Here is an 18,319-nt window from a genome sequence, read left to right as displayed (position 1 = left end):
ATAATCATAATATATAAACTACCAGATATCAGTCTTGATGTGACTAATCTTAAAGAGATACTTGAAGTGTTAGGGGAAGGATTTTTTCCTGATCATCGCTGGTTTGATCTCGGTCTCAGTTTGGATCTAATCCACAATGATTTATCAGTTATTGAAGCTGATAGATCAACAACTCACCGACGATTGCAGGAGATGCTGTCATTATGGCTGAGGAGAGGAAGGGCAACTTGGAACGGATTAGCTGCAGCACTTGATAACATTGAAGAATATAAAGCAGCTAGTAAGCAGAAGGAGGGGATTTATTTATTTATATTATTATACATTGTATACATGTACTTATGTTGCATAGAAAGTTTGAACTGATTCCAATCAAGTGCTGACATGACACTTCATTATTTTTTTTATTTTTAGAAGTTGTGAAAGCTAAAGTTACAAATGACAGATATGAACTCTAGCTTTTGTACTTTTATAATAATTAATTTTTTATTAAAAACGAGTAACTATAAGTGTTGAAGCTTGAGTGATTATTGAAGGGAATTAAATTTGGTAAACTGCTAAATTTTGGTGATTGGCGAAATGAAATTTGTATAGCCACATGTCTTGCATTTTTTAAAGTAACAATTTCTATTTTAACCCTTTCACCACTCCATGTTAGTCATAATAAGTGATTAGAATAAAATAGAACATTATCCTCAACAAACAAACAAATTAAAATCAAAACAACAATAAAATAATAACAATAATAAATTAAAAATCAGTAATTATTTCAATAAATATAATAATTATAAATGCTAACTAAGAAGATGATCTGGACTTAAACTGTTCCTCTTTTTAAGTTCCGAAATGACACTGTGGTCTAGAGTACCAACCTTACTGGGGGAGACCACACCTCTTGGAATAACAGGCTGAGGAATAGAAAATAATAACCATTAATAACTATTAATAACTGCTTATTAATATAACCATTATTAATAACTATTAATAACTATTAATAACTACCTGTGGATTATAACTGACTGATAAATTCATTCCGTGAGTGGGCGACGTGTGAGGAGAAGACTGCGTTGGATTCTAATCAATTAATAAATATAATATTAATTAATGGGTGTGGCTAGCTCCACCCACTCACCAATATGCTAATTCCTCTGTTTCTACTGTCGAAATGAGTAGGTGTGGTCTTTACCGGCATCAGTGGAGTTTGAATACCATCGGGAAACTAAAAATAAGAAAAATGTAATAAAAATGGAAAATTATCTCCTTTTCATTTTTGGAAAAATTTTAGCCACACATACTTTAGCAAATATGATGGCAGCCAGGAGGAGGAGTCTATCGTCTGCTGAGTCAGCACAGAGGAACTTGTTCTGTTCCTCAAACCGAACCAGCAGACAGAATGGGTATCGAGTTGGCAGAGGGTTCCGAACGTCAATCCTCTTTTGTTCAATTCCAACAAACACATCTAAATCTGATAGAGCTAGTCTTGCCAATTCATTATGAGCCTAAAAATAAAATAAAATAAATAATAAATAAATAATTTCCTGTACTTTTGCATCTTTATAAATGAGGAACATGTTATCCCTAACTCTACAGGGACACTTCCTCCACTTCTTCTTCTCCTGTACATGAATGGACACTGTCTGTCCTTTATAAATACCATCCTATCAGTAATGAACATATTAATTATTATTATCATAATAATTATTATTATTGTGCTCTTACGAAAGGCAGTAATTTATCAGCGAAGGTGTTAGGTTTTATACACAAGTAAGAATCAGGTTTCTGTACTGCTAGTACCAGCTCCAGTGAATGTAATGGACGCTCTACAGAGATAATAAAGACTCATTAACTATTCATTATTATTATTATTATTAATTACCTGATTCAGCGTCACCCAGTACCAGGAACAGTGCGTAGTTCCTCTTTGGTAGACATTTTGTTGTAGTAACAAACTCAACCACTTCAGCTGCAGTGGTCTGAGCATTAATCTTCATAGAACAAGCCCCACCCTCTTTATTAGTGACGTATATTGATATCAGGAAACTGGTGCTTGAACTCATTAACATTGTTGATTCCTGATCAATGAGATATCAGTGAGAAATCAATGAGATTAATCCACTAACCTTGTGCTGTTGCTGTGCTGCTTGAATCTTTAACAGAGCTGATTGCATTGCCTAAAACAACAACATTCAAATTTAAATTTAAATTCAAATTCAATTCTCCAAACCTCTTCCTTCTTGTCCTCATCCTCGTTGACGTTAAACAGCCACTTGTAATAGTTCAACATGTGATTGATACATGCATACTGGGCACCTGAGTCTTCAAATGATACCTAATTAAAGGGGTGTGGTCAATAAAGGGGGCATGTCAGTGGGTGGGACTTACAGCATCTCCATCAACAGTCATGAGAGTGGGACCAAATAAACTAATAATATTGGACTGACTCATCTTGTTATCTGATTCATGCTGGATCACTCTGGAGCATGGGAATGGAATTATGAGAGTATAGGAATGGAATTATGAAAGTATGGGAATAAAATTATAAGAGTATGGGAATGGAATTATGAAAGTATGGGAATGGAATTGAGAGTATAGAAATAGAATTATGAAAATATAGGAATGAAACTATGTGAGTATGGGAATGGAATTATGAAAGTATGGGAATGGAATCATGAGAGTATAGGAATAAAATTATAAGAGCATAAAAATGAAATTATGAGAGCATGGGAATGGAATTATAAAAGCATGGGAATGGAATCATGAGAGTATGAGAATGTATATAATTACTTCAATAAGTGTCCTATTAGTCTCTTGAGTGTTTCTCTGTTAACGTCAGGCAGCTGATCAATCAGAGACTGTAACTGGTACATCTGGTTCTCATGACCTGATGTCATCGCTAAAGGAAAGATTATTAAAGATTATTAATAATAATAAAATATTAAAAGGACGTGTTCATACATGAAGCATGTAGAAATGGTTGATACAGTTTGTGAGTCATCAGTGGGTCAGGTAGTGTCCTGAAGAACTGTTTGAGTGTTCCAGTTACATCATGAACTGAGTAGCTGTCCTCGTCAATGACCACACCCCTTGGGTCCTGATTAAAAGCCAGGAGGAGCTTACGTATCTTAGAGTGTTCACCACTTTTACGATACAATCCCTCGGTCTTGAGTCCTGGGGGAGGGGGAGAGGTCAGAGGTCATATAGGGATGGGTCATGTCTTACCTGATATCTCAACAAACTGAAGACACTTGTGTACGATGATTGGAATATTGCCACTGGATATAACAGGGTGCTCTGACAATTGGACTGACATCTTAAATAATGAATTAATATACAGTAATAGTATCTTTATAATGACACTAGTATATGTTACCTGAGTCTGCTTGAGTGCTTGTAACCACTGGTCAGCTTCATTAGGATTATCAGCTCTCAATGTGTACGACCTACAGAAGATATAAATACATTGATCCACTAGTCCATACAATCCTTAATAAACCAACACACAGTATTATCATTATCATTATTATCATTATCATTATTATCATTATTATTATGTACCTCTCATGAGTGACAATATGTACAGTGCACTGTTGGTCAAGGTTAGCGCTAGGGTCAGACGAGTGTCCCTTGAGTTCAGTGACTGTCCTCAGGTCAATGGAGGTCACCTCTCCCTGTCCTTTCTTGAAGTAGCTCAACTTCCTGTCCTTTAGGGCAAACCACCGCCTCTGCCAAGTCTATGGGATACAATCAGTTAATAACAGCAGAGAGGTCATGTGAAACTGTCATGTGAGACTGTGTCATGTGATGTATCTTACCACGTTCTTCAGTGACTTCTTCTTTAAGAAACCTATTTTATCATAACCCTACACCAATGAATAAATAATGAGCTGTACTATTATTAATTAATTAATTAATATTACCAGTTTGTCTCCAGCATCATTAGGAATCACCTAAGGAAATAGAATACATTAATTGAGGGGTGTGGTTTATTAGTTTAACCCTTTCCTACCTGTCTGACGACACTGATCCAATCACTCATATCAGTATCAGTATCAGCTGAGAACAGATAGGCTCTAGCGGCTGTGATCACTTCAAAGCAATGACCACGCCCATTGACTTCATCCTCACACTGGCAGACCCCCAGGATATCATTTACTCCAATATTACCCAATATTTCCGGGTCCTATGGGGGGGGGAGAATGTAAGGAATGAGAGCAGCTGGTGCAGAATGAGTAAAGAAATATGATACATTCCTTCACAAGCACACGCCTAATGTCACTTTGACCATAAAAGATAATCATTGTATTGAACAGATTAACACTGTCTACTCTCTGTCTGTCTCTCTCCCTCTCTCTCTTACTGTGTCTGTCTTGAAGTATTCCAGTCCTCTAAAGTTGTCAATGGTGCAGTATCTTCTCTTCCAGCCGAGTCTCTCTGAACCAGTTTTATGTAGATACCCTCTTTTACTAATGGTCTGTATTGAAGACTAAAAGAAATAATATTAATAATTAATATTATCAAATAATGTTTCTTACATCATTATTAATGTCAACTAGTGCTCCATTTTGTTCCAACAGTTCAACTTGTAATGGCTGACTATTGGACCTTGCTATAGCAAGAGCTGAAGAGAAAAAAAACAACAATAATAATAATAACAACAATAATAATAATAACAACAACAATAATAATAACAACAACAATAATAATAACAACAATGATGAATGATGAATGATGGGCTATAGTACGCCTATTTTAAAAATGGCCATTACTCAAAAAAATAGAGTCGGAATCAGCTCAAAGTTGCTACACAGCATAAGGACATCAATATGCATCAGAAAATGTAATAAAAATTGGGGGTGATTTCGGAGCCATTTTTTTGGAAAAAACCATGGGCTATAGTACAGGGATTTTTTCAGATTTTGGCCCATTTTTTTAAAAATGGCCGTAACTTGAAAAATTGAAGTCGGAATCAGCTCAAACTTGCTACACAGCATAAGGACATCAATATGCATCAGAAAATGTAATAAAAATTGGAGGTGATTTCGGAGCCATTTTTTGGAAAAAACCATGGGCTATAGTACAGGGAAGAGTATCATTAGCTTACGTGTGTTTAGTTCAGGATCAGAACTATCTTTAACATTACAACAAGGCTATAATAATAAATAAAATAAATAAATAAATAAATAAATATTAATTTACGTTAGCTCCTTTAACAAGTAATTCTGTAGTTAACATCAGGTCATCATCAATCACTGCCGAACACAACGCCTACGCAAATAATCACGTGATACAGACCACACCTACTGCTCCACCCACCATATTCAGCTCCTCCTGGTCGGCCAGTGCATTATCAGGTACCCAGGACTTGCTCTCGTACTTTGAGCGAATGAAGGACTCACGAATCTCTCTAGGACAATCAGTCGGTATCCTCTCACCTTTGAAGTGTCTCTCCCAAAACAAGTTTGCAGAATAATTACCAATAGTGACCATCAACTGGAGAATAATAATAATAATAATAATAATAATAATAATAATAATAATAATAATAATAATAATAACAATAATAATAATAATAATAATAATAATAATAATAATATAATTCTTCTTACGTTGATAAGTGTGTCGGTCCATATCTCAGTGTCCAGTTCGACAGACCTAACTTTAGATATATGAACTCCCATTGCTCTATGGACTCCTGAGCACTCAATACAGACCATGATACCTCTATTGACCACACCCCATGATGGATCTAATGATATTCATTAATATTATTATTAACATTAGGTTAATGATACCTTCATCACCACAGTCGGCACATTTCTTATTGGAAGGATTCTTCTGTATCCTTTCCAGTATATCCTATAAATAGATACAATATGGTATGGGGTAGTTATTAATAGTTATTAATATTCATCACTTACAGCTGCCCTCACTCCTTTCTTTCCCTCCTTCTGTTCAGGTGCCAGGTTCAGTCCAGTCAATATGGCATTGGACAGTTTCTCAATCCATTCCATCCTGTTGGCTTCATTGGACGCTTGAAAACTATTAAAATAATAATAATCAATAAAGTAATTAATTAATACATCCTTTCATTACATGTATGATCTCTGGTTTGGCATTGTTATTGTAAATCGGCTCTTTCCACCTGCTTCAGGTTTAACCATCGCCAGCCTCATATCAAGCACATGGATTGGCTTCCCTTGAACAAAATCCTAACATTAACAACAACAATAATGTTAATTAATATTACTAATTGCAGGGGCATACCTCTTTGCTGTCGTAATAAGCAAACTTAGCTCCTTTCAGTGCCACATATCTATTAAGAAACACATTTCACCAGTGTACCAGTGTACCACTGCCAGTATACCAGTGTACCATTTGACGTACCTTTGTCTAAACCCAGCGAACCTCCCGTGTCCTTGTTTCATGATGAATCCTTCTTTATCAGGTTCGTTCATGTTGCCTCCTACTTTACAAGACTGCTCATCTTGAGGCTAATGGAACAATTATCATATAATTAATTAATTAATTAATATTTATTCATTTATTTAATTACGTTATATTTGCTGATTGCAGCATGTAAGACGCTGACCCAAAGTTGTGCCTCGTCTACAAATAAAATAAAAAGATAAACATTCCTCAATATATTGATAATGGCTGCCAGTCCTTACCATCATTATCAGCATAGAACTGGAACACTCTGTTAATAACCACCAGATCAAACCTTGAGTTATGGTCGGGCTACAGGGAGAGAAGGGTTATCATTATCATCCACACACTATATATGGTATTAGACATACATCAGATACTCTCTTAATGTCGATCATCTCTGATAACTTCACATTATTACGAGCATCAGATTCCTAACAGAGAGAGAGAGAAGGAGGAGGCAGGGAAGGTTAATATGTACAATATATTGGATTGTGACTCTAACTTTCTCTCCTTTTGCTTTGAAATATTTCAAGTCTTCACCATCAAACACAACCCAGCGCCTTTGATAGGGTTTGTCATTCCTCTTACTAACAATAAACAACAACAAACAACAATAAACAACAACAAACAACAATGGCTTACCCTCCTTTCTTGAATAAGTATCCTTCTTTAGTAGGCGGGACCTGCCAATAAAAAACAAATTAAAATACACAAAATACTGGCAGACACAAATAATGAAATTAGATCACATACTATAGTAAATTCAAATGAGCAGGTGCTGCTACTATTACTACTAGCCTGTGTCATGATAGTGTTGTGTCCTTTATTAAAGACACAACTTTATAATAATCACATGAATAGAATCAACAAGAACACTGACCCATCTCTCTCTCTCTCTCTCTTTTCACACAGCTGCTGTGGAACAATAAATAAAAAGAGGTGACAAGTACTCATATAATAAACAAAGAATATAATCTCATTCAGTCGTACACAACACCACACACTCCAATGAATGCTGGAATGTAAGTGTAGGTACACACACACACACTCACTCAGTGAGTGATACTGATATATCACGAGGGCATGTACTGAGTATGTGTTTATGAGTGAGCCCATTTGTAGCTATGAATACAATAAACAGTATCAAGGGCAATGATTTGAATTCCAGCTGCTTATAGAGGAGAGGAGACGGTGAACCTCATATTGATCATCAGTTGTTGTGTTAGAATTGGCCAGAGAAGAGCTAACCAGTTAATTATTAATTACTCACAAGACGTGTTTTCAAACAACGACTGACACTGACCACAGAAACATGTTCCTGTCATGTTATAGTACGACCCACGATAGCCTCATCACTAGAAAGGGTATTTAAACAGCTGGATAGTTACATTGTAGCATGATTCTAGTCCAAGGGAGTACATTTTGAAGAAAATTTTTTGAAGCAACTTAAAGTTACTGTACCAGCTAATCCAATAGCATATCAATAATAATACAATTAAGAATAGTGCCATGATTAGTAGACTATTAGTAACGGGGTTAGCACAATTTGGTAACAAATGACAATATAATGAGGATCATAAAGATGTACATGTACTTGTAATTAATAATAATTATTGATGTACTAAAATGGAAAACCCCTCCATCCTCTATGCACATATTTCAAATATTTGGTACATTTTTGGAATATTTCAAAGGAAGGATTGATAGGGTATTACATAAGAGACACAAACTAATAATAACAACAAGTACCAGTACATGTACGCTAACTATAGAGCTGCTATTGTGTGAATAAAGAGTTAAAAATAATAAACAAAATAATATTAATAGGACAAGTTTATAAGAGCTTGTTTTACTGTTGATGGAACAAAAAACAATAAGAAATGACAATAACAACAACACAAGATACTAACACACTCCAGGAGTTGTAATGGAGTTCAGTTGTATTTTATCATAAATATTGGACAGTGGACAGTATTTCAATAGTACCAAAATTACAATGAACCAGCAATACTGTAGTACTATTAAGGATGAGCCAGTATAAAATAATAACAATTAAAAGAATAGGATACAGTATAGAACAAGGTCATGATGTATACTAGTACACGTACATGAGCTATCACAAAGGAAGAGAGAGTACACAGGGCAAGTGTAGACAATATTAGATCATCAGAAACCATTTAACTAATAATTATAATGAAGCACAACACAGTATCCCATGATGATATCAGGAGACACATCCTCTTATCACTGCCAACAGAAAGAGATAAGGAGAGAGAGAGAGAGAGAGAGAGAGAGAGAGAGAGGGAGAAGGTATAGAGAAAGAAGAGGTACATGTACTAGGTATCAAACTGCAAGGTCTTTACAGGTACCCCATCATCCAAAGGCTGTGCATTGCTGATACAAGTGTTGAAGTGTAAGGCTTTTGCTTTGGTAACATGTAATCTGAGCTCACCAGCAGCTGCTAGTAATATACTGTATTAGCGGATTTAGTGAAAATTAATGTTTGATGTACAAGTATTTAGCAAGTTTTAATTAATATCCTGTCCTCACTAATGGAGGAGAATGTGTACAGTAAGACACTAAACAAGTGGAGGGAAAGAGAGAGAGGATAGACACATAATTAAAAAAAGAGAGACACAATAGTTCCAATGGACAGACATAAACTTACAAATATAAAAATAAAAAGACCAACAAAGACACTAAACAGTGTATTTATATCAGAGGGTATTACATTAACAAGTACTACAACCTCCATATTAGCATACTATACATACTGTATTTATATTAGCGTACATTAGATAAGAGGGTACTACTCACACATTGGGACGGCTCTATTGCTAAATTAAAAACAGAAACTGAAGCAGGTGAAGATCCTTTTAATGGAGAAGGACTGGAATTAAGAGAAGGAGGACAGCTGAGGTTAGTCATGCTGAAAGCAGGAGTCATTTTAACTGCCAAATTACAATCACTCAACCCATTGGGTTTCTTTCGAGTAATGATCGGAGAGATACCTCCATAATCAACAGTGTCATGACGATCGGACTTTAACCGCCTAGGGGGAGAGGCCAGGGTATAGGAGTCATAGCCAGTATCCTGCAAACTACGAGCAGAGGAACGTCCCTTCTGCTCCCGAGAGACAAGGGGAAGTAGGTGGGGCCGTACCTGAGGGGAAGAGGGGCTGAGGGAGGAGGAGGAGGAACGAGAACCAAAACTGAAGCTGCTCCCCCGAGCCACTTTACGACCGAGAGTGAGGGACTGGTAGGACGATGAGGCCATGGTACAACGACGATCAGGAGCTGGGGAACTAGCAAGGGACTCAAACTTATGTCGTAAAGTAAAGAAATTATTTTGACGAGGAACATCAGGAGTATCTATAGCAGCCATATTTAATGAAGGGGAACTATCAGCAGAATGAATACTAAGAGAAATAGACTGGAGAAATGGTGAGGGTATGGTGTTTCTACAGTGTCAATGTGATCCAGTATAGAATGACTCTACTAATAATGTAAGAGTATTACTGGAGGAGTAGGATAAGGTAAAGCAGAGTTGCTGCTGCTTCAGGAAAAGGTTGCTTTGTGGATTAGGCGGGTGGACAGGAATGATGCAGCTACTGGTATTACTGCTGATAACAGTAGCCCTAGAGAAGATTAGACTAAGGAAGGAAGAGAGTGACTGGTGGAGGGCGAGAAGCAACTGTTGCTGCAGGAGAAGAAGCGGATCTTTTAATAATTTGTTGTCATTTGATAAAGCATTTCAAGTATGCAACAAGACATGATGATGGGCGGGGCTAGTCATTAAAAGCAATTACTTAACTTATTAAAGTTATCAAGACTAAGTAACTATTAGTGAACGTTAACTAACTAGTCAGGAATAGTCTTTGTAAAAGTAAAGTTAAAATAGCCAAAGAAAGTAAGGCCATTAAAATAAAGAGATACAGTAAACTAGGGGAACAATAACACACAACAGCATACAAAATAAATACATTAAAACAGTAAAACAAACAATAGGTCTATCAATGAAATCAATGAATTAAAAACACCCACGGGATCAGTTAAACTTCCTATACTATACACTCCATTAATGTATGCTAATAATAATGATAGCCTTTAACTTACAGTGGAGGTATACTCATCCTCTTCAGAGCTGTAATCATGCTCACCAAACAACATGATTCAATGATGTATAGTAGAACTGACTAGTAGGCAACAAGAAGAGGAAGGAACTCTGAACAGCACTGACTCAGCCAGTTAGACTGGGAATGCAAACAGGACTATATACAGTAATATATAGTGTATTCTCACAGCAAAGAATGGAGTACTGAAAGAATAAAGACAATGGAAGATGGTAGAGATTTATACCTCCACTATATGGCAGTCAATGATAATGAGGGATTATCTTTGAAGTCAAAGAAGAACTGCTTCTGGTATGATATGAGACCAGTAGCCAGTGAGAGCCTTTTATAGGAAAGAGAGAGGGAAGAGAAGGAGACAGGCAGACTTTGTTATTCCCTCAAGTGGTTCCAAGAAAGTCTTGCAAGTAAACAAGTGAAGTGATGAGTCAAAAACAAGAACTGTTGAGTGAATGTTGATAAAGAACTAATGACTAGCTGTTATCAAGGAAGAGAGAGGGAGCTGTTATCAGAGAAGAGCTTCTGATGGACTGAGTTGTGATAAAGAGAAGAGGTGGTCACTATATCAAGCCACACACCTCACTTGCACGGATTTATAATTATGTAAACAAGGCAAGAGAGCTGACAAGACCAGCCAGCCAAAGACAACAATCAGAAGCCAAACAACAACAATAATAAATGACACTCTCTCTCTAGACCTGCACATGCAATCATGCACAATCACCTACACAAACATATCCTGCATGCTAATGAACAGAGTACACACTCTTTGAGCTTTAATAACAAATAGTCACTCCAAATATTGCAAGAACTCTCTCTCTCTCTTCCTCTCTCTACTTGTCATCTAATAACAAGCCAGCCTTTATTAGGAGGCTAATGAAGACAATAGTGTCCATATCACCATCACATTAACATCAACACAAATGAATTACAGTACAATATTATAACACTAGTATATTAGTAATAATCCTATTACAATAATTGAATATTAAGACGGTACATTGAACATTGATCCGGTATATTTACTATACCAATAATTCCCATTACTACAGTACACCATTGGTCCACTGGTACACAATGGTATATTTACTACAGAATGGAGTGGGTTATAAGCTGCAGTGTTTACTAGTCTCAGACTATGTGCGTGTGTAGTGAGATGGTGTACTTTCTGTATAAGTGAGTTTGTGTACATTAGGTGATTGCTATATTTGGAAATTATCAAACTCCATTACTTAATAGCATATCAATGAGGAAGTTAGGACAAGCAGATTATAATACGAATAAATTAAAATAAAAAAATTGCAAAATTAATATTATAACATTGCTTACCCCTAAAATTGAAAGCGCTCTTGAAGCTGCTGGAGAAATCTAAAAATAGAATAGAATTAGTATTATTTTGTTACTAAAAATAGACGCACAGCAATTAGCAATGCAGTTAAATAATACATGATTATAATAACAGTATTCATAATGGTGGACAAACAACAAACAAGGAGATAGGTATAAAAATTTAACGAGCTTCGTATATATTTTTACTAGACAATCTCATTAAAATTTTCATGTAGACTCACCGTTTCATCAGCTCTGATGTTTCTGTAAAAAAGTAAAAAATATCAAATTTAATTGTAAATAAGAAAATGACGTTCTTACATAACGTCGCTCTCAGATAAAGCAGATTTGATTTGCTTCTCCATTTCCTTTTTCTCAAGATCTTTAGCAAGATCCTTGACCGACATGAACTGACCTTTACCCTGTGGAGGAGAGAGAGAGAGGGGGAGAGTGAAGGGGGGGGGAGAGAGAGAGCTTTCATTAGTTTATACTACAAGGTATAAAACACATTGTAAAGTGTTGAATTGAATCTGACACAGGAGCTGTGAGATATCTATCACTTGACTGACCTAATCTCAATACACTAACAAGTGTTTACCATTCACTTTCAACATAATCATAATCATAATAATCAAAATAATAACTAGATAATTGTAAAACATGCAAGAGGCAATGCCAAAACATTATATATACACGTACATGTACATTGTACATTATGATTCTATTGAACACGAAACAATCCCTGTACTATTAGTACAGGGACTTTTGTCAGATTTTGGAGCAACTTTAAAAAATCATAAAAAATCCAAACTTGATCGGAATCAGCTCAAACTTTCTACACAACATAAGTACATGTATATGCATCAGAAAATGTAATAAAACTGAGGAATTTTCTACTTGTCAATTTTGGTGAAATTTCACAAAAAATCCCTGTAATATAGTACAGTGACTTTTGTCCGATTTTGGAGCAACTTTAAAAAATCATAAAAAATTTAAACTTGATCGGAATCAGCTCAAACTTTCTACACAACATAAGTACATGTATATGTATAAGAAAATGTAATAAAATTGAGGAATTTTCTACTTGTCAATTTTGGTGAAATTTCACAAAAAAATCCCTGTACTATAGTACGGGGACTTTAGTCTGATTTTGGAACAACTTTAAAAAATCATAAAAAATTTAAACTTGATCGGAATCAGCTCAAACTTTCTACACAACATAAGTACATGTATATGCATCAGAAAATGTAATAAAATTGAGGAAACTTCTACTTGTCAATTTTGGTGAAATTTCACAAAAAATCCCTGTACTATAGTACGGGGACTTTCGGCCGATTTTGGAGTAACTTTAAATATTTGTAAAAATTCCAAATTTGATCAGAATCAGTCCAAACTTTCTACACAACACAAGTACATGCATATTATGATTATTAACATACTCTGGCAGGTTTCTTATTGTCAGTGAATCTCCTCAATGGGCTGAGTCCATCAGTAGTATCAGCCCCTCCTCCTCCTTCAGGGTAAGACTGGGTAAAGAGACCACTGGATCTACTAGGGGAGCTCATTGTCTTGAGAGGAGGGGCAGTGGTTGAAAAGGGAGGGGTGGAGGGAGTGTCTGAAATGACGGTTTCATACGTAGAAGACTAGAGAGAGAGAGAGGGAGAGGGAGAGAGAGTGTTATCTTGTTCTCATTAACTGGGAAATGTGATTGTTTTTCACAAGTGAATTTAGATGTAACAAAAGGGGTGTGGTCACAATAAATAATAATGCACAGTTATTAATAACTCACTGGAGGAGGAGCAGGAGGTGGTGGGAGTCTCCGAGGAGTATCAGTATCAATCACTTCATAAGTTAAAGTACCACTAGCCACACCTACTGGAGCCACGCCCCCTTCATTACCTGCTGCCACTTCATGAACAGTTGATAATCTTGAAGGACTTGATAACTGAGTATTAGCTGATCGGACTGGCAGGGGAGGAGGGGCTGGCCCTTTTTTGGGCCCTTGGTCACCTTGGTCCAGCGGCTTAAAATCAATGGCTTCATATTCACCACCAGGGGGCGGGGTCACTACAGCAATGGGTGGGGTCACTACAGCAGTGGGCGGAGTCACAGCTGAACGAGGTGGTGGTAAAGAGGGCGGAGTAGCTCCACCCACATCAATGTCTCTATCATACGGTTTAGAATCTATAGCTTCATAAGTTGAATCAGCTATTGGTACGATAGGGGGCGGAGCCTCAGAGACTGGACGAGGAGGTAAAGTGGGTGGAGTCTCAACAGTTCTCTTAGTATCAATAGACTCATATGTATTATCAGACTGGAGGGGCGGGGAAGGAGGCGGGGCCACTGGAGGAGGGAGAGGAGGAGGAGGAAGATCAGGTACTTTACTAATACGAGGTGGTAAAGTGGGTGGGGCCTGATCAATAGTGGGAGGAGTCTGGTGTAAAGTGGGAGGGGGTTGATCAAAAGGTTCATAAGTATCCCCAGCAGTAGGAGGTGTGGTCTCTGTCAGCTCCATTGGCTCATAAGTATCGGGTCCAGGGAGAATGGGCTCCTGTGGTTCATCTAGTGGCTCATATTCATCAGCTGAGGAGGAGGGAGGGAGAGGAGGGGGAGGGAGAGTGGGAGGAGCTTGAGCTGTACGAGGTGGTAAAGGAGGAACTGGTTTGATATTATGGGATATCGGTTCATTATTAGCCACATCCACTTTATCATTAACTATACCCACTTCATTAGTCACTACTTCAGACGGTGTCTCTATTGGTTCATACAGTTCACTGGTGGGCGAAGACAAAGGGGGAGGGGCCAAAGGATCGTCTAGTTCCATATCCAAATACTCGTCATCTTCAGACTGAGGGGTGGGGCTGGAGGAGGTGCAGCCAGACTGAGGTGATAATGCTATGTTAATTTCATCATCGTCTTTAATGAAAGGTGATTGGACAATTCTTAGTCTCTGGGTAGGCGTGGCCACTGAATCAGGAGTATCTGAACCAAGAGTGATACTGGAATCACTAATGGGGGAGGTTACTGTGACAACCTCTTCTTGAGGATAATCATCATCAGTGATTGGAGGAGGAGGAGGAGGAGGGAGGGAATGAACCACACGACGAGGAATAGGGGGCGGAGCCTGGGCTGGTACAGGAGGGAGGGGATCAGGAGAAAGGGGAGGAGAAGTGGGCGGAGCATCAGAGGGTAGGGGAGGAGGGGGAGAGAGAGAAGAAGTATCAGTAATTATACCATTATGATGATCATCAGAGGGTAAGGGAGGAGGAGGGGAAGTATTGGTATCATTATCATTAGAGGGTAGGGGAGGGGGAGAGGTAGTGGGTGGGGCACTGATAGGAGGATCAGGAGGTAACTCAGAGAGAGGAGGAGGAGGAGGGAGGGACATGTCCACTTCTAATAACGGAGGGAGAGATGCTAGTATATCAATTGATGGATCGGTTGTGGTGGGTGTGGTTTTATTACTAATATCTCCTTTTAATAAATCATCCCATGACTCAACCTGCGGCTGTAGAGAAGGAGGATACTGGGACAATGGTACGGCCTTAGGTGGTAACTGTGGTACATCGGTTGGTACATTGGTTACATGATCAGTGGTTTCTTCTTTTATTGGTTCTTGTGGCGGAATTGAACTAATAGAGTTTCTAGTTTGGTCTTTAATGGACGAGGAGCGTCTAGGGGGAGGAGGAGGAGTGAGGTCTCCTTTTGAACTAACACTCACTCTATTTGGTAATGTTTGCGTCCCCCGGGGGCCAATATTCACATAACGATTAGCTCCCCTGGGGGCCGGTGCCAAAGATCCTGATCTGCTGTTAGAGAGAGGAGGAGGAGGGAGAGGAGGTGACTCTTCAATTGACAGTACTTCAGGAAGGTCAGGTTTAGGCTCGCTATTAGCTCCACCCAGTTCCTCTTTGACCACACCCACTTGAGTGGAGCGCTGTACAGGTAACGTAGCCCCTTTATTAATACCAGTCTGACCAGTTCCTTCAACTGGTTTTATTAATGAACGAGTTCTCTTCATTGGCTTAGGAGACAGACTAGGATTAGTAGGTGTGGTCTGATCAGAGGGTGTGGTCAAAGGCACCAACCCTCCTGATGAAGTGTTCCTCTTTACTGACCTCCTCATTGGTACAGGGGGCACCACTAGTGACTGAGGACCAGCTGTAGGTAGGGAACCATTGGAACTCATTGAAGGAGGTCTCTGGACAGAGACAGGCTGACTAAAAGGAGCAGCTCCATTATCAGAAGGATTAGGAGGAGGGCCAGTACTAGCATCATCAGTGTTAGTAGCTGCTGCTGGACTAGGAGCTGTTACTGATTGAGCATCTTTAAGAAGTTGAATAGCTTTTAACAGTCTGTTGAGATGACCTAGTTTTGTAATACCTAAAGTACATGAAAATAAAAGAATGTTATATTATAATAACTTTATTTAAATTGGTATCATTGTAAAGTGCTTTTATTAGGAAGCCCTCACCAATAGCCTTGAGGTGTTCCCTTGTCACTCCATTAAGAGCTGAAGGTGTATTGAGGTTATGCTGGCTCAGTAATGGAGAGTACTCATCCAGACTGAGGTCCCTTAACCAACTCTCAAACCAGGAGGAGGAGTCTCCTGACATTCTGTGGAGGAATGGAGAATAGGAAATCATAAATACAGTCCATTGGAGTTGCAGCTGCTTCCATCATACCCACAACCTCAAACAGTAAAGACAGGGGACAAACTTGACCTTACACGTACAATTACAAAGTATAATTTCATGCATTTAAGTACATAAGAAAATGTTTCCATTGCAACTCTCCATCTCTTCAAACCAGACATCGCACATGTATACATGATACTCATGTATATACACGAGAAAGTGCTGAAAAAGTAGATAAATGTAGATATATGATTAGCCATAGCAATACACGAAATATTGCTCTTGTATTTACTATTAATAGTTATTAATGTTATTGAACGATTTAATAAGTCAATCAACCTTAATAACTAGTATTAAATTTGCTACTAACTACACTTCAGTCACTATTAGTGACTATTCACCCTTTTATGCTTACCTCATTGAATGCTTACTCTTTTTTAAAAATAAAAGTTAATATATTTATACAGTTATTTATCAGTTAATGCTGTGATAAGTTGATAGCCAAATACAAGTAAATACATGAAAGTAAATGGTGTTAGTAAAAGTACATACAATATAGAAAAGTTAAAATACAAGTAAATACATGGTAGATGAAAGGTGGATACATGATGCAATGTCTGTCTTCAAACACTAAAAGTAACCATAAACCAACATCATTGCATCTCTGCAGTTTAAATACTGATCTTAGACTAAACTGTGTCGTAGGGCAGACCATAATTACATCAATGATTATCGTTATAACTACAAGCAGACACCTGACTTCATCTTAAAAGGCTCAGTGCATATACTGCTGTTACTACAGTGCATATACTGCTGTTACTACAGTCTTAATAAAGTAACTATTCATAGTTGACATACACCATATAATTACAATAATTACAAGATACTAACTTTGGTATTAGTATAAACTACTCTCACTAAGAACACATTCCACAGAATTTAACATGCACACACACACACACTAATTATTAAAAAGGAAAGCAGCCACTTATTCTAGCAATCATTATTTATTTATTATTTTTATTAACTTTGGGGCTAATCGATCTAAGAATGCAATGTTGTAATTATTTTTATCATAAATTAAAAGGTGCAGCAAAACAAGCAAAACAATGCAAAAACACGAGAGAAGGTTGACACTGTTTAGAGCAATGACTGAAAGGCAAAACTATGAAAGAACAAACAAACTAATGAATGTTTCGGTTATGAGAGAGAGAGAGAGAAAGGGAGAGAGAGAGAGAAAGGGAGAGAGAGAGAGAGGGAGAGAGAGAGGGAGGGAGAAAGAGATAAGAGAGAGGATACAGGAAGATGCACTTGATTTGAAATAAAAACAACAAAAAACATTCACAAACATTTATGAAATGCAACTGCTTACAAAAACAACATCAGGGAACATGTACGTACACTTATTAATGGGTGGTCTTTTATAAGGAGAATAACCAGTTTAACCACACATAATAGGAGAGATTAGTCATAATAGACCCAGCTTATCAATTCATTATCAGCTGTACACTGTACACGTATATTAGCTACATTTGCAAGTACAGGCTCTTGCGTTAATGTATAAACAATGGCCTCGTGTAGCTAGGGAGCTAACCTTTAAGGAAATGGCTGGAAGAAAGAGAGAGAGGCAGAGAGAGAATGAGGTAAAAATAAACAAATTATCACAGGCCAGGTTATTCCCAAGCCACCACCTGCAGCCAGTGAGAGTATAAGTAAGTCCCTGCCTCCTGCAATAGAAGCTAGTCTCTTGACAGCTCACGAGAGAGAGAGAGATATGATGAGAAATGGGCTGAAATAG

The 18,319-nt window shown here is 37.6% G+C and overlaps 1 protein-coding gene across 2 annotated transcripts; it reads right to left on the bottom strand.

The window, feature by feature from the left end:
• Window positions 1-655: 655 nt before the first annotated feature.
• LOC105313808 (arf-GAP with Rho-GAP domain, ANK repeat and PH domain-containing protein 1-like) lies at window positions 656-18,299 on the bottom strand. Of its 2 annotated transcripts, XM_020000116.1 has the most exons (41): window positions 18,116-18,299; window positions 16,359-16,501; window positions 13,674-16,267; window positions 13,324-13,527; window positions 12,206-12,306; window positions 12,127-12,148; window positions 11,885-11,923; window positions 7,069-7,109; window positions 6,929-7,013; window positions 6,795-6,857; window positions 6,666-6,735; window positions 6,551-6,603; window positions 6,382-6,488; window positions 6,262-6,310; window positions 6,091-6,206; window positions 5,916-6,036; window positions 5,790-5,853; window positions 5,604-5,743; window positions 5,311-5,487; window positions 5,194-5,262; window positions 5,099-5,144; window positions 4,530-4,615; window positions 4,355-4,480; window positions 4,004-4,177; window positions 3,915-3,944; window positions 3,810-3,857; window positions 3,553-3,728; window positions 3,368-3,437; window positions 3,217-3,307; window positions 2,953-3,165; window positions 2,782-2,890; window positions 2,380-2,470; window positions 2,222-2,326; window positions 2,118-2,168; window positions 1,874-2,069; window positions 1,717-1,817; window positions 1,542-1,655; window positions 1,293-1,496; window positions 1,130-1,216; window positions 1,000-1,071; window positions 656-905 (listed from the first exon to the last, which is right to left on the bottom strand). In XM_020000116.1, exons 2-41 carry the CDS (start codon window positions 16,498-16,500, stop codon window positions 792-794), a joined length of 6,561 nt encoding a protein of 2,186 aa, XP_019855675.1. In that variant the 5' UTR covers window position 16,501; window positions 18,116-18,299; the 3' UTR covers window positions 656-791. The 2 variants fall into 2 exon arrangements, with proteins under 2 accessions (XP_019855675.1, XP_019855674.1); XM_020000115.1 differs by lacking the exon at window positions 18,116-18,299 and having other exon boundaries at window positions 16,359-16,646.
• Window positions 18,300-18,319: the final 20 nt, after the last annotated feature.

This window comes from Amphimedon queenslandica, unplaced genomic scaffold (genome assembly GCF_000090795.2).
Source record: "Amphimedon queenslandica unplaced genomic scaffold, v1.1 AMPQUscaffold_13214, whole genome shotgun sequence".
In the NCBI taxonomy this organism is placed as follows: domain Eukaryota; kingdom Metazoa; phylum Porifera; class Demospongiae; order Haplosclerida; family Niphatidae; genus Amphimedon; species Amphimedon queenslandica.
This window is presented reverse-complemented; position numbering and strand designations above follow the sequence as displayed.